The following is a 17139-nucleotide window of genomic DNA, read 5'->3' on the forward strand; positions in this document are numbered from 1 at the left end:
ACTGTAGTCTCTGATAAGTTACCTGCAAGTTTCAGCACCTTGGACAAGGACATATCTAAAAAGATCTAGTTCTGCTCTAAATGAAATAGGCTAGATACAAAAATCACAGCATTTCTCCAATCATGATAGTAAGAACATGGCTACACACATGTACACTGTATATATTTAAAGGATAACTGTCATATTTTTATTTATTTGCTAGTTTATTAGAGCTAGGCATGTATACCTGAGTTAGTCTGTCAATGAGTGCCAAAAGATCTGTACCTTATAATAACAGCTTTCATTAATGTCTCCTGTCCCTTTCCACTGCTCCCTTAAAAGACCGTTGCTATGGCTCATCTGTCTCCGACTAGGAAGACAATGGGGCAGTCCTTCACACTGTATGCCTCCATTAGGCGGGTCTCTCAGTAATCCAATCTGATTGTCTGGCAGGGAGCTGCTGTCTACAGCAAGTTTGTATGTGACCTGTGGGAATGTAGTTTTGGCCTCAGAGAACTGGCAGGAGCCATCTTAAGAAGATCCTCATAATGTAGGATTCAAAACAGCCGTAACTAAGGGGAAAACTCAAGGAAAACAGTGGTAAGTGAAGAAACTAAAGATGGCTTTATCCATAATGCTGCTGCAGCAGTAACGTGCTAAAATTGATTTTTTTTTTTAAATGAAAATATGACATTTATCTTTTAAGTGACTCCATGGTAATGACATTTATATTTTCTTACACAGGGAGTAGACTGGAGGACCTTCAAATCACTGATGGTTTTATATTACTAGTTTTGCAATCTAACATACTGTAAGTAAATCATAGAATAACATGTCTTATTTGTGGGATAAATGTACAGTAATGATGTCAAGGAATGAACAGATCTACTAATTTGAGGCAGGTAGTCCACAAGTATTAATGTATTTACATTTCTGGAGCCTGTAAACATAGATTTTCTAGTGCATTATACTCCATCCATCAAGTAGGCCAAACCTTATGTCATGTGTCTCTTTCAAGGGAACATTTTTAAAGGCTATGTACAACTTATTTTTATTTTTTTGCATTTTACTAATTGTAGGCTAAATACCATTTTTTCGGTTGGTCTTTGTTAAAATTATTAAGCCATTTTTTCTAGCTGTGTGAATCCCTCTTTCATTTTCACTTTGTGTCGTTCATCTAATAACCCTTTTCTCTAAATTACTAAAATGTCATAAACATTTATTTAAGCCACATTCTTATCAGTAAGATAAGAATTGAGCTTTAATGTGTGTTTAGGTCAGAGATCAGCGATAAGGAACCTGTCAGCTCCATGCCTGATGGAACAGAGACAAAATACACATCCTGCTAGTAGATAAACTCAAAGCTGTGCAGGGAAAACAGCTCAACATTTTTAATAAGGACCAATTGAAAAAATGGTTTTAGCTCAAAATAAGTACAATACAATAATTAAAAAAAATGCCACCAAAGGTGTACATAGCCTTTAACGTCATGCTGTTCGCATTACCTGGGAAGAGACATAATAATTCGTGAGTTGTTGGTACCCCTGTCCACTGGCATTTTTGTCATAGGGAAGAGACTAGTTAGAAAACTGTCAGTCAATGAGAGCAAGATAAAGTTAATTGCAGATTCCCTTTAAAATGTTTGTCAGGTTAGCATATTCATATGTAAATTCACCTTCAGCAGGCACCATTTAGAGCTGGCCAAAGACATGCAATAGCTGATAGATTGCCAATGAATAGCTTTCCTACTGTACAAATTGTAAATTTATAGAACAGGGGTCTCAAGCTAAGCCAGATATATGGACCACAAATAAAAAAAAAATGGAAATGATGGCCAGCCTTAATTTCAAATACCATACAATACAAAATCATTGTTAATAGAACACAGCCAGTAATGTGTCCTATGATGTAGACATTCTCTTTTCTCATATTCTCCATTCAGACCAGACTGCCTTGACGACTTCTTTCTGCTGCGTCTCGTCTATGTGGAGTTTGGCACAAAAGCAATTCCTAATTTTTACATTGTCTTCCCCCTCCTGGTGCCCCAACATTGTTATCTTGCTGCTACCCCCAATACTGTGTCCACTGTGCTCCCCTATGCCCACAAATACTATACTGTAAAAACAGTCCCTTACAGATAGCCCCCGTAGAGTAATAGTCCTCCCAGATGGCTCTCAATAGTAATAGTGCTCCCTACAGTACCACTAATACTGATAATGCTCCTCAAGAGTGCCCCAGTTTATAGCAATGCCCTCCATACTGTGCCCAATAATAAAGCCACCACAGTACCCCCAGTAGCAATAATGCCACCATAGTGTCCACAGCAGAAATAAGGCCCCCTATAGAGCCCCCACCAGTAACAAGACCCCTCCACAATAGTAATAAAGCTTCCTGTCCCCAGTATTTATAATGTCCCCTATAATGGCCCTTGTATTTGTATGCCCCCTGTGGTAGCCCCAGCATTTATAAATCCTCACTGTAGTGCCTCCTGTAATTCTAATGCCCTCCTGCAGTTACAACCCCCCTATATCTCCTGTAACAGTATGCCCTCTATATTGCCAGTATGTGTTATGTCCCCCTGTAATGCTCAAGCCTTGTAGTGACCCATGTATTATAATGGCCACCTATAGTGATCCAGCTTGTATTAATGCCCCCCTTGTAGTGCTCTGTCTTATATTTATCCCCCTTCTAGTGCCTCCTGTATTAAAATGTTATGTAATGCTCCAGCCTGTATTACACCCCATTTGTACTGCCCCCTGTATTACAATGCCCCCCTGTAGTGCTACGGCCTGAATTAATGCCTTCCCGTGGTGTCCACAGTAGTGCCAACATATAAAAAAATACTAAAAATACTCACATGACTCCCATTCTCCGCCACCACCTGTGAGGCAGGCCACAGGCCTCTTCCAGCTTGTAGCCTGAGTTGCCATGTACCACGCAGGCATTCATGGTGACATCACCACAACCTCCTGCTCCAAGTCTCAGAAGGTGCAATGATATTCTTAATGAAAACCTGATCCAGAGTGCTCTAGACCTCAGAGTAAACTAAAGGTTTACCTACCAAGACAATGTCTGTAAGCATACAGCCAAGACAACGCACTAATGGCAGAGTTCAATCAAATATCTCTGGAGAAACCTGTAAATGGCTGTCCACTGACTGTCCTTATCCAATCTGACAGAGCTTGAGAGAATCTGCAGAGAACCTGCAGAAAATCCCCAAATCTAGGTGTGCAAACCTTGTGGCACCCTACCCAAGAAAACTGGAGGCTGTAATCTCTGCCTAAAATGCTTTAACTAAGTCCTGAGTAAAGGATCTGAAGAGTTATATCAATTAAATATTTTAGTTTTCCCTTTTCAATAAATTAGCAAAGATTTCACATATTCAGTTTTCACTTTCCCATTATGGGGTACTTAGTGCATAATGATGGGGAAATATATAAACATTATATTAGTTTAGCACTAATATAGGCCACAACATAAAATAATGTGAAAAAAGTGAAAAACTCCAAACGCTTTTTGTTCATGTAGTTTGTTACCTCATGTACATCTTCCCCATGGATTTCTTTTTCAACTCTTCTGACATATTTTCAGTGTGTGAACAAATCACCCTGGTTTCCTTACATCCTGTCTGTAGCACTTCCTGTTGTTGTATCCAACCAAACCCATAATGCACTTTCTCTACCACAGCTCTAGAACCACTCTAACACCCAGCTAGTTTATAGATCCTCCCATCCCGCTAGTTACATAGACACTCCCCTATTACTGCTCCTAACAACACCCAGCTAGTTTATAGCTCCTCCTATTCTGCTAGTTACATAGACACTCCCCTATTATTGCTCCTAACACCCAGCTAGTTTATAGCTTCTCCTACCCAGCTAGTTACATAGACACTCCCCTATCACTGTCCCAAACATCCAGCTAGTTTATAGCTCCTTCCACCAGCTAGTTACATAGACACTCTCCTATCACTGCTTCTAACAACACCCAGCTAGTTTATATCTCCTCCCATCCCGCTAGTTACATTGACACTCCCCTATTACTGCTCCTAACCGCACCCAGCTAGTTTATAGCTCCTTCCACCAGCTAGTTACATAGACACTCTCCTATCACTGCTTCTAACAACACCCAGCTAGTTTATATCTCCTCCCATCCCGCTAGTTACATAGACACTCCCCTATTACTGCTCCTAACCACACCCAGCTAGTTTATAGCTCATCCCATCCCACTAGTTACATAGACACTCCCCTATTACTGTTCCTAACAACACCCAGGTAGTTTATAGCTCCTCCCATCCCGCTAGTTACATAGACACTCCCCTATTACTGCTCCTAGCGACACCCAGCTAGTTTATAGCTCCTCCCACTAGCAAGTTACATAGACACTCCCCTATCACTGCCCCTAACAACGCCCAGCTAGTTTATAGCTCCTCCCACCCAGCTAGTTACATAGATCACTGCTGCTGCTTTGACATGCCCATGGACATAACATCACAGGAAATAAGAAAGGGCTGCATGGACATGGTCATGTGACCACAGTCCAGAACGGGAGATAGGAGCAATAAAAGTAAAAGAAATCCATGAAAAAAATTACAGCTACCTTCATTTTGATTATTTTAAAGAATGTTGATGCCAACTGGAAAATCCCTTTAATGTTTTTTGGGTCCTATTGCACACAGAGCAGTGAGGGGGGTGTCCTGTCGCAGCCAGACACTAATGTGGAATGGCTTAATCATTCTTTAAATATTTCTCAGTTTTGAATGTAATAAGAGAATAGCATTGCAGCAGAGGATGGAATAAAGGGAGGAATAATGAGACTGCATTATTCTTTGTATATTTTGTGTGTTAAGTCCTCCTTTCAGAATTCCAGATGAAGCAATGACATTTCAGCACAACTATCAATGAATCATCTCTATCCCAGAGATTTTCTACTACAAATTCTGTTAATATTTGTCATTACGTAATATAAATGCACTTACTGGTATCGGCAAGTAAAGCATCGACATAAATCTTGGTACAGAAGGACCCTAGGATAAAGCCGCAGGCTGGTCCGAATACCAGCATGGTGAACAGGATACCTGCAATACATACAAATATTGCTGTTTTAGTAATTAAAATAAATTGTAGGCATAATTGTTCCATATAGAACAAAACCGCTGTGCGCCCATGCTGGGATGGTGTTCTCTAATCGACAGCACTTCTGTGTGAAGGAAAACAACCAAAACGCTTCATGATGGGAAAGACGAAAAAGGTTTGAAATAGAATTTACCCAAATTACATGTATTATACAATAAAAATGATCACCTTGCTGCAATCTATATTCCGCACATCCATCGTGGGATTATTTAACATTCTGAAGGATAAGCATATAATTTACGGCTATTTAGATTAGGTTTTGTATTCACAGGGATATTCGTAGGACGAGATTGTGTTTAACACACACATGTAAATGCAAAGTCAAGGAGAACACTGAGGTAAGCAATGAGACGAACACATTTTAAAGCAAGTTAGTTTTTTTTTTAGAGAACTTTGGTGCCACCTACTGTTGCTAATGAAAACTGAGAATACAAGATATTTCACACACATACAGTATATGGTTGGTGCGTATTTACTTTCCTATAAAAATCATAAGATGATGATGTCCAGCATGTGTAAAAGGGCTTTATGCTGCGTGGAATAAATGTATATTTCTAAGCTGTATCAATGCTATACATACGTGGTTACTGCTGCATAGCTGGCAGCAATGGCAGGGGTGATTTGCATGTCTATATGCATTATCCTAAAATGAGGAAGAACATCGTTGCAGTTGTGATTTTTCATAATCATTTTGCAGATAATGCCCATTTCGGCAGTAAAGAAAAGGGTCTGCATTTTTCCAGGGTCAGCAACTTTCTTGCCATGACTTTGTCAGATGTTAAAGCTCATTTAGATTCAAGTTGTAAGATGAGTTGTAATATCAGGCAATAAAAGCAGACCCTTTTATTAATCGTAGCTTCGTATGCCCCTTTAGCCACTTGGCGACATATGCTAAACATGTACGGCAGATGTCGTATTTTTAAAGATGCCATCCGCTCCAGAGCGGGGCGTGCGCCATAGCTGCCGGATGTCTGCTGTTTAACACAGCAGACACCCTCCTAGGCTAATGTCTGATTAGATATTTAAACCCTCAGATGTCATGGTCAATTGTGACCAGGGCATCTGCGGCGGCTTTCCCCAGGAGTGCCGTGCTGAGATCAGGGAAGCTGTTTGTTGGTGGTGGCAAGCTGAAGCCTGATACCAGGCCTCACAGGTATATTCCAATGCAGGCCTGCAGGTGGCAGTGCTGCACTGGAATATACTGAAGCAATCTAAAAATTGCATGTTCAGGTCCCCTATTTTTTTTTTTATAAATAGAAAAAAATTTAAATATATAAATTCCCCCCCCCCCCCCCTTTACTCTTACAAAAAATAAATCTATAAAATAAAAATGACATGCACTGCCCATCCCAAAATACCCAAACTACTAAAATATAAACGTATTTTCTGATACAATGAATGCTGTGATGGAAAAAATTGCAGATTTTTATTTTTTTGTTTGTTTCACGTCCTAAGAAAATTTTTATAAAAAGTAATCAAAAAGTCATACACACTTCAAAATAGTGTCAATAAGGCCTCTTTCACACTTGCGTTGTCCGGATCCGGCGTGTAATCCACTTGCCGGAATTACACGCCGGATCCGGAAAAACGCAAGTGTACTGAAAGCATTTGAAGACGGATCCGTCTTCAAAATGCTTTCAGTGTTACTATGGCACCCAGGACGCTATTAAAGTCCTGGTTGCCATAGTAGTAGTGGGGAGCGGGGGAGCAGCATACTTACAGTCCGTGCGGCTCCCGGGGCGCTCCAGAGTGACGTCAGAGTGCCCCATGCGCATGGATCATGTGATCCATGCGATCACGTCATCCATGCGCCTGGGGCGCCCTGACGTCACTCTGGAGCGCCCCGGGAGCCTCACGGATGGTAAGTATACTGCTCCCCGCTCCCCACTGCACTTTACCATGGCTGCCAGGACTTTAGCGTCCCGGCAGCCATGGTAACCATTGAGAAAAAGCTAAACGTCGCATCCGGCAATGCGCCGAAACGACGTTTAGCTTAAGGCCGGATCCGGATCAATGCCTTTCAATGGGCATTCATTCCGGATCCGGCCTTGCGGCAAGTGTTCCGGATTTTTGGCCGGAGCAAAAAGCGCAGCATGCTGCGCTATTTGCTGCGGCCAAAAAACGTTCCGTTCCGGAACGGAAGACATCCTGATGCATCCTGAAGGACGGACTGTCCATTCAGAATGCATTAGGATAATCCTGATCAGTATTCTTCCGGCATAGAGCCCCGACGACGGAACTCTATGCCGGAAGACAATAACGCAGGTGTGAAAGAGCCCTAAGAGCTACAGATTTCCCCGCAAAAAAGGCCCTCACATAGCTCTATAGGTGGAAATATAAAAAAATACATTTCAGCATTAAAACACGAGAAAAACAATATAAATGGGGTATTGCTGTAATTGTACTGACCTGTAGAATAAAGGGAACAGGTCAGTTTTACCACATATCGAACAGCATAAAAACGAAACCCATAAAACTATGGCCCAATTGTGTTGGTTTTTTTTTTTATTCCATCCAATTTGGATTATTTTTTCCAGATTCCCACTAAATTATATACAATATTACATGGTAGATAGGAAGTGCAACAAAACACCACCCCTTAAATGGCTCTGTGAACAAAAACATGTAAAAATGATAGCTCTGGGAAGGCAGGGAATGAAAAAGAAAATGCAAAAACAGAAAATCGCCATGTTCTCAAAAGGATAAGCTGCATGAAGACATTCAGGCATCCTGCTGGAAAGTGTCCAGGGACAGTTACAAGCTTAGCCTGCCCTCAGTTAATTTGTCAAGTTTTTTTTTTTTTGTATAAAGGATTGATTTGATTAGTTGTGACATCACTGAGCAGCTATATGTGTTAGGCCCCATGCACACTGCCGTGTTTCACAGCCGTGTGCGGGCCGTGGAACCGCGGCCTGGATCCCTCCTGAGAGCAGGAGCGCACGGCGTCACTGGTTGCTATGACGCCGTGGGCTCCCTGCTGCCGCCGCAATACAGTAATACACTGGTATGATCTATACCAGTGTATTACTGTACTGTGCCAGCAGCAAGGAGCGCACGGCGTCATAGCAACCAGTGACGCCGTGCGCTCCTGCTCTCAGGAGGGATCCAGGCCGCGGTTCCACGGCCCGCACACGGCTGTGAAACACGGCAGTGTGCATGGGGCCTCAAGCAAAGAACTTTGCTGTATTTGTGAGAGGAGAGGCTGATTACACGGCTACTTACTTGCACCTGTGAGGCCAGGCTGGTTGGGTACTAGGCTATTTATAGGCTCCTGTGGGCCTAGGCTGACAACAATTCAGCTGATTTCACTACCTGTGAGTCGGCTCTAGGATACAGCAGCATGGTGTGGAGGCTCCTTACGGCTGGGCGATGGCAGAATGTCTTAGCAGGGCGCTGGTATTCATGGTAGGATCGGAGTGGTTTGCACGGGATCAACGCTGCGGTCCGCGACATGTAGCGCTCTGAGATGTAGCAGAGTCGGGCGCTAAACGGTTGAGTGATGGTTGTTAGTTGGTTCAAGTGATGCACGCTGTGTTTTCGTATCAATGGTAAAAAAAAAAAAAAAATGCTGTAGTATTGCACTTGATGGCACGGTGCCCACAGTGCGGTATGCGATTCGCAGTACTCTGGTTCAAAGCAGAGTGGGGTGCTAACGGTCTAGTGAATGCCCGGCTGTTTAGGGGCTCGTTGGGGGCTATTGCATATAGTTATTGGCCTAGCATGCGCCTGGAGTAGGTATAGTCGCAGGTTTTTTATATCTGCAAAATAAGTGTGTTTTAAGTTACCTGTTTTAACATGTGGGGGCACATCCGTAGTTAACGCCAAACATGCAAGGTGTTGGGGAATGTATATCAGTGGTCTGTATGTGGGGATTCATGCAGATCAGTCGAGGCGCCCGCATTTGAGTTCTGATGCTCTTGTTGTAGGTAAGTGTGGTTTATCTATAAACTGTATGTTATGGGCACACATGTGTCAGCGGTTCTGTGCTGGGGTATAGGTGCACTATATGTTGATTTATTGGCGTTGCATCAAGGTTCCTGTTCATGCACGTTTATGTTTTCTTGGGTGGTGCTGTGGTGACCATCCCAGAGAAAATAAAAAAAAAAGCCTGCAGCATTATGTGGAGGCGTTACCTTCAAAGCTATGTCCATGTGTCTGCATTTACTATTTATACTCTGTTCACTACTAGAGCTGCGTTCATGCGTTGCTGTTGCATCACATTGATACCCTGTCATTTCAGATTGCATTCACAGCTGCGTTATATCATGCTCTTCATGCTCACAGCTGGGCCCATACCATGTTTTAGGCACTACTCACATCCACAGCTGCGTTCACCCACCTGTTCATACATCACTTCGGCTTCCACTTAAGGCTGCATTTTCCTTTTCATTGCTACATCATGGTTACTCAGTATTTTCTCTAGGGCAGTCAGTGCACCGCTCTGATACCGTTCTCCTGATGAACATAGCTGCTTTCTTTCAGGTTTACGTTTCTTCCCTCGCTGGTGCCTGGCCCCGCCATTAGGGTCTCTCGCGCCTGGCGATTACAAAGTCCTGTCACGACTACAGGCGATTACGAAGTCCTGATCCATTACCAGAGTTAAGCGGCATACGCCATCTTCTAACTTTTGGGTCCTTTATAAAAATAAGAATAATTAAAGCGGTGGCCTGGGGAATAAGTATAGGTGAAGTATTTGCTACCAGTAATAGTTGGTGTCTGAGCAGGGCCCTTAGCGAATGGTTGGACTTCATTAAGTCTTCCATCACATTCACCATTGTTATTTCAGTCTGCAGCTCCCGGGTTCAGACCTTCTCGTAATATGTTCATATGTTCGTCAACATAGGAGTAAATCGTTTTGGACTACCGACCGCTCTTTAAAAACATCAACTTTAGCTACCTCCAAAAACAACGGCACGTGACAAAGAGGTAAGGTATATAAAAGTCTCTGATATGTACGGTATATTCCGCACCTTCATCGTGTAGAGTCTTCTGCGTTCAAAGCGGGTGTCGTAATGGTATGTATATGTTTTACTCTAAACAAGGTCTACGCTTTTTGGCCCCTTTAGGCTGCCCTACCGCAGCAGTTATGGCACAATTCTACTGCTTGTTGCAAGATAGGGTTAGATAGGTTAGGGACACCTTTCTGATAGCCGATCCGACCACAAATGTACAATTGTACTATTGAAGAAGCTTTTATAGGGGCAGTGGAAATCCTTTAAATTGAGTGAAAAAGAAAAGATATACATTAAATCCTTTTGGGACCCAGAACTAAAGATGCCCATACATATTAAAACCTGCTAGTTTTAATTGGGCCAATAGACTATGTGATTTGTATGGGGGTGTCCTCTTCTAGAGGCCAAGTCGAGACTTCATGTGTATGTGGAGTCGGAAAGATTAGCTGCCGCCCAATCCAGTGTTCAGCTGGAAGTAACTGAAGATGTGTGACCACCTTCCCACATATATAGCCTGTGACATATTTTCTCATCATGTTAATTTTTTCCAGTACATACGTTCATTTACACAATTTCAAGCTCTTAAACAAAAGAACGGAAGTAGCTAACCATTTGGGGAACTAGACAAAGGAGCAGGGTGTGCTTTATCTGCGATAAAATATTAAGAACACACCACTAATGAAGACATAATAGGCCAAAACCATTAGTGTCTTCCATGGGGCCGGTAGAAATCACATGGCATATCCACACATATGGGACACATAGGGTGAGTTATACTGTTCACTAGAGATGAGCAAAACTATTTGCAGATTCGGAGATTCGTTCTGAATCGAACCCGAGTCTTTTCTTCTTCAATTCGGACGAATGTTGTAAAAAAGCCCAGCGAATAAGCAATAAATAGTGTTCTGTCACCACCGGCAGGAGGTAATTGCTGTCAGTTATGGTCAAGCAATAACCGCAACGTTCAAAGTAGATACAGTTACACCTGACCCTGTATCACACTGAGGGGACAGGCAAGGGGAAATGAAAAAATTTAGAAAATTAACAAAACTAGATAGGAGCTTTTCCTTTAAAACAAACTGTGTTTTAGAGGACTAGATGGGGTTATATAGCAATTTCAGGGCAATTGGAACAACATTGGTTAGAAACAAATAGATTCGGACCAGAACCAAACTTTTTTTTAAATGCGGCGAATCCGGAACGAATCGAATCTTGGAAGATTCACTCATCTCTACTGTCCTCTGTCTACTGGTGTCCTACCTAAGAGCTACCTAAACAGTGGGACAACCAGCATGTGGGTTGGCCCACCCATCATACACCCCACAGTTTACATACAAATGACAATACATTTTTGGCTATATGCTACATGGCACTGTCCATCCTGTTGCAAGCCCCTCGTTGCCGTAAAGCCCTTGTTTTGCATTGACAATCCATTGCTTGGCTTCTTTTATAAAGATTCATTTGACAGCCCTTTCCGGTACAATGCTTCAAGCTGCTCACTATTTTACAGATCTAACTTTCATACCCCTACGAAAATTGGAAATGATATACATGAAATGAAGTTTTCGAGCAGGCCCTTTAAGTTTCTATTACATACCATATTTTATTATTATCTCTTTCTTTGGTTCCTACTGATAGCCAAACACAAATGAAAAAAAAAATAAAAAATCTTATCCCACAGAACACATTGACGCTACATCCAATTTAATCTAAATTAATTTGAATGAGCCTAAAGTAGAGAGATAATCAGACACAAGATTATTCATTGCACTTCTAAAATGCTCACTCACAGGCACTCTGAATACGATAATATTGTCTTCGCCATAATGACATATGAAAACTGACTGAGTGCCCCACTAATGTATGTTACTACCGTACATTTTCCATGTACTAAAAGCGCCAGCTCATAAGAGGTTATTATCCAGCAGAGCACTAAGCGATGGCAGGAAAGCTTCTCCATCACTTTAGGTTGGGAAATACAATGGCGTATTCTGCTGCCCATGACTTCTATTCCATCAAGGAGTGGGTTAATTTAGCGACCACAGAGTCTTTGTCAGCACAAGCTCTGTATATCTGCAATTAGCAATCTTCAGCTAGATAAGGGCAGCAATGCAGGAAATCAGATCAGCAAACTGCAGACCCTGGTCTTTTCTTCCCTTACAGTTTGTCCTTTAGGAATCAGTATTTCTTATACCTTTTTCCTCTCCTTCCTTCACCTCCAAGCCTCATTCACAAGTCAGTGTTTTGGTCAGTGATTTCCATCAGTGATTGTGAGCCAAAACCGGGATTGGAGCCTCCACAGACATAAAGTATAAGGGTAAAATCTGCACCTGTTCAGTGTTTAGAGCCGCACCTGGTTTTGGCTCAGATTCACTGATGGAAATCTCACTGACGTGTGAATGAGGCGTTAGTGTAGGGTAAAGCCTCATGCAGACCTCAGTGTTTCACGGTCGTGTGCTGTACGGGTTCTCCACGGACAGCACACGTCCCCATTCAATTTAATGTGTGAATTCACACATCAGTGTTTCAGCACGGTCCGTGGGTCCGTTTCTTTTTACCGCGGATGCATGCTCTATTTTGTCCGTGTTCACGGATCCATCACGCCGATTATAGTCTATAGGTCCGTGAATACCACGGATGCCATCCGTGTTGCATCCGTGTTTCACGGATCATTATCAAGAGATTGTTTGAAAATAATTTTTCAGATGTTGAGTGTTAATGAAACACAGACAGCAAAAAACGGACCCACAGACCCAACACAGATCTGTCACAGGAAAAAACACGGATTGAACCCGGTCCATGTTACCACTGATCCAAAACTGACACAGATGTCTGCATGAGGCGTAAGGCTACGTTCATATCTCCATTTATCCCCATCCAGCCAAAAATAGCCCGCTGGAGTTCTTTTGATCCACCAGTGCCGGATACTACTGTTCAACACTGGACCCCATAGACTACAATGGATCCAGCAGGGATCTGGCCACTATCTGGTGAAATGTATGCTTTTGACTGGCTAAAACCATTACATGCATTGGCTTTTGTCCAGCCGAAACCCGACATTCATTCTGGAAAGCGGCCGGATCCCCACCGGACCCTATTATAGTCTAAAGGGACCGGCGGTAATTGGTCATATCCACCACCGTCAGCTCAGGTGAACTCTGGCAAGCTGTTCTCAGCCAGAACAGCATGTTGGATCTGGCCAAACGAAGATGCAAATGTAGCCTTATATATTAGAAAATGTTATTATTGATATCAGCATTTCTGTTATTTGTGTCTATAAGGCTTGGTACACACTCATTTTCATTTCTATTTGTAACAAAAGCTACATGTAGCCAGATCATTGCAGAACCGTAGCCCTATGGTGCCTAATGACTGGATCCATCAGGTTCCAATAAGATGTTCTTGATTTTACATGCAGTGTTATTTTTACCATCAAATATGATGGACTCTGCGACAGAGGCTCAGAACATGGCCGTACCTGCCGTTCAGCAAAGTTCAGCATAGTTCAGTCCTGCATGACTTCAGCAAATGGCATTTATCATGTAGATAAAGTTAATACAAGGCACTTGCTAACATATTGTGATTATCCATATTGCCGCCTTTGCTGTCTGGATTCATTTTTCCATCACATTATACACTGCTTGTATCCAGGGGTTACAACCACCCTGCAATCCATCAACGGTGGCCGTGCTTGCACAAGATAGGAAAAAATGATGACCATGGGAGCATATATAGGCTGGCAGGCTTTCTTACAGTGTGCGAGCACCGCAGAAATTAAGGAATTAAACGAAAGCATCTGCAGGGATTTATATATTCCCATTGCCTCCATCCCAGCACCATCAATATGATAAATTTAAACTCCAGTATTCTGTAAATGGAGAGAAGCTAGGGTACACCGGAACGCTATCAGTACATAGTAACTGTCCATCTTCTATATTAACCCCTTCCCGACATACTATTACGTCATGGAAGTCAGTGACTTCCCGCATTTTGATGTAATAGTACGTCATGGTGATCGGGCGGGCACCGGAGCTGTGCAACCACGATCACTGCATGGGTCCGGCAGTCCCTGATAGCTGGGCCCCTAATGTATCTGCAGGCATCCCTGTTTACAGCGATGCTGGCGGATTAACCCCTTCTATGCTTCGTTCAGCAATGACCGCGACATAGAAGGGGTTTGCTGTGGGTGAGTGAGCCCATAGAGTCCCCGTGCTGCTGTGGTGCGGACCCAATGGGCGACAAGGCAGCCCGATGCCATGCAGAGGCTTCCCAATGCTTTGCACAATATTGGGACCTGCCTTCTACGGGTGCCGAGGAGATACAGATGTATTGTAATGCATTGTAGAGGGGATCAGACCCCCAAAAGTTGAAGTCCCAGAGTGGGACATAAATGAAGTTGAAAAAAAAAAGTTGAAAAATTTGTTTTTAATAAATAAAAAGTTTCAAGTAAAAAAAGTCATAATAAAAAATATTAGGTATCACCGCGTCCGCAACGACCGGCTCTATAACTATATCACATGATCCAACCCGTCCGATAAACACCATACATTTTTTTTAATAAAAACTGTGTCAAAAAAGCAATTTTTGTTACCTTACATCACAAAAAGTGCAACACCAAGCTATCAAAAAGGCGTATGTCGAACAAAATTGTACCAATAAAACTGTCACCTCATCCCGCAAACAATTAGACCCTACATAAGAAAATAGCTAAAAAAAATATAGCTCTCAGAACATGGAGACACTAAAACATTATTTTATTCTTTCAATTATGCTATTGTGTAAAACTTAAATAAATAAGAAAGTATACATATTAGGTATTGCCACATCCATAACAATGTGCTCTATAAAAATATCACATCACCTAACCCCTCAGGTGAACGCTGTAAAAAGAAATAAATAAAAACTGTGCCAAAATTGAAATTTTTTTGGTCACCTTGCCCCATAAAGTGTTATAATGAATGATCAAAAAATCATATGTAGCCAAAAATTGTACCAATAAAACTGGCACCTTATTCCCTAGTTTAAAAAAGGGGTCACTTTTTGGGAGTTTCTACTGTAAGGGTGCATCAGGGGGACTTCAAATGGGACATGGCATCTAAAAACCAGTCCAGCAAAATCTGCCATCAAAAACCCTATAGTGTTCCTTTTCTTCTGCTGCCTGCCGTGTGCCCTTACATCAGTTTACGACCACATGTGGGGTGTTTCTGTAAACCGCAGAATCAAGGTAATAAATATTGAGTTTTCTTTTGCTGTCAACCCTTGACGTGTTAAAGAAAAAATGGATTACAATGGAAAATCTGCTAAAAAAGTGAAATTTAGAAATTTTATCTCCATTTTTCTTTAATTTTTGTGGAACACCTAAAGGGTTAACAAAGTTTGTAAAATCAGTTTAGAATAATTTGAGGGGTGTAGTTTTTACAATAGGGTCATTTATGGAGGGTTTCTGCTATGTAAGCCTCACAATGTGACTTCAGACCTAAAATGGTCCTTAAAAAGTGGGTTTTGGAAATTCTTAAAAATTTTAAGGATTGCTTCTAAACTTCTAAGCCTTCTAATGTCCTAAAAAAATAAAATTACATTTAAAAAATTATGCCAACATAAAGTAGACATACGGGGATTGTTCAGTAATAAATATTTTATGAGGTATCACTTTCTGTTTTAAAAGCAGATAAATTGAAATTGTGAAAATTGCTAATTTGCAACATTTTTTGGTAAATTTGGGATCTTTTTATAAATAAAGGTGAAATATATTTACTCAAATTTATGAAGTACAATGTGTCACGAGAAAACAATCTCAGAATGGCTTTGATAAATAAAAGTATTCCAAAGCTAGTACCACATAAAGTGACACGTCAGATTAGCAAAAAATGACCTGGGCAGAAGGGCGAAAACTGGCCCGGGGAAGAAGGGGTTAATAGAAAGAATAAGAATACTGGGAATGGACCTGTATTCTGCTGCCTTAGCACGATCGTCCCATTGGCAATATAGTTTGTATGGCAGCTTTTCTTTGTTACCAGAATTGTGGCTAAACCTAAATTGTCAGATTCGGTAATAGAAGAATAACAGAGACCGCTGGCTCTATCAGAATATCCAAATGAGACCTATTGTGCTGTAAAACATACGCTGTTGAGTCTGCAGCTGATCGGGAGAAAATTTGCCAATGGATCCACATCCATATGTACATGCACTGTATGTACATGCAGATCTTGAAGATTTAAACCATGTATTGTATTTAAAATCTGCATCACATAACATTTTCCATTTGTGAATGTCTATCTACTTTGCTGCTACTCTAAAATCCTGCAGTGGAAAATTCTGAGCATATGCCCCATGTGCATGTGCCCCCCTAAAGGTTTTTTATTCTGGATTTTGACTGTTTTAAAAAAAATAACCCGGGTCCACTCCACACATTGACCTGGTATTGCAGTACCTCCAGGACTGGTGCACAAAAAAATAAACCAGGAATATACTTACCTTGGCATTTTGTGTCTTCTCCCTTACCAACTGCCAATGTTCCTTCCCCTGTGCACAACAACATGACTTTAATGTGACAGCAACATGACATTAGGAAGCTTTATCCATTTCCATGTCACATATTAAGGCAATTACTTATGTCCAGGTATTTAAGTGGCCAACATTATCTTGCTTCATTATATGTCATTATATGTCGCTTGAAATACATTTTTATATTTTACAATTTCTAAAACAGATCTGAAACAGTCACATCAAATTCCAGCTGGAATTTATACTGCAAGAAAGTAATAAAATTAATTAAAAACAACCATGTAATGAAACTTACACCCTGAAATATAACCAAGTTGCCGACATATAATGTAAGTGAAATGTTCATTAGTAAAATCATCAAATGCCCTGCTTAAAATGCAAGCTCTTTTGTGAATCACATCACTTCTTCAGCATCATTAGAACATCATAAAAATGCAGCTCTTTTGATTTAAATTCATAAATATTCATAGCTAGAAATGGCTGTGTCAACAGTGCATGTGCCTGGAGCCTCCTTCATCTACAGAGGACAGTAATGGTGACTAATTTGTCTCTGAGCCATGGGGTTGAGGCAC

The 17139-nt window shown here is 41.5% G+C and overlaps 1 protein-coding gene across 1 annotated transcript in view; it reads right to left on the minus strand.

Annotated features, from left to right (window-relative positions):
- The window catches only part of SLCO3A1 (solute carrier organic anion transporter family member 3A1), a 209821-nt gene extending 204002 nt beyond the window's left edge, over window positions 1-5819 (minus strand). The window contains exons 1-3 of the mRNA XM_044277035.1: window positions 5700-5819; window positions 5588-5591; window positions 4955-5074 (exon numbers count right to left, since the gene is read on the minus strand). Coding sequence (XP_044132970.1) covers window positions 4955-5074; window positions 5588-5591; window positions 5700-5819 — 244 coding nt within the window. The remainder of the gene's footprint in view (window positions 1-4954; window positions 5075-5587; window positions 5592-5699) is intronic.
- Between the last annotated feature and the right edge of the window lie 11320 nt (window positions 5820-17139).

This window comes from Bufo gargarizans, chromosome 2 (genome assembly GCF_014858855.1).
Source record: "Bufo gargarizans isolate SCDJY-AF-19 chromosome 2, ASM1485885v1, whole genome shotgun sequence".
Lineage (NCBI taxonomy): Eukaryota > Metazoa > Chordata > Amphibia > Anura > Bufonidae > Bufo > Bufo gargarizans.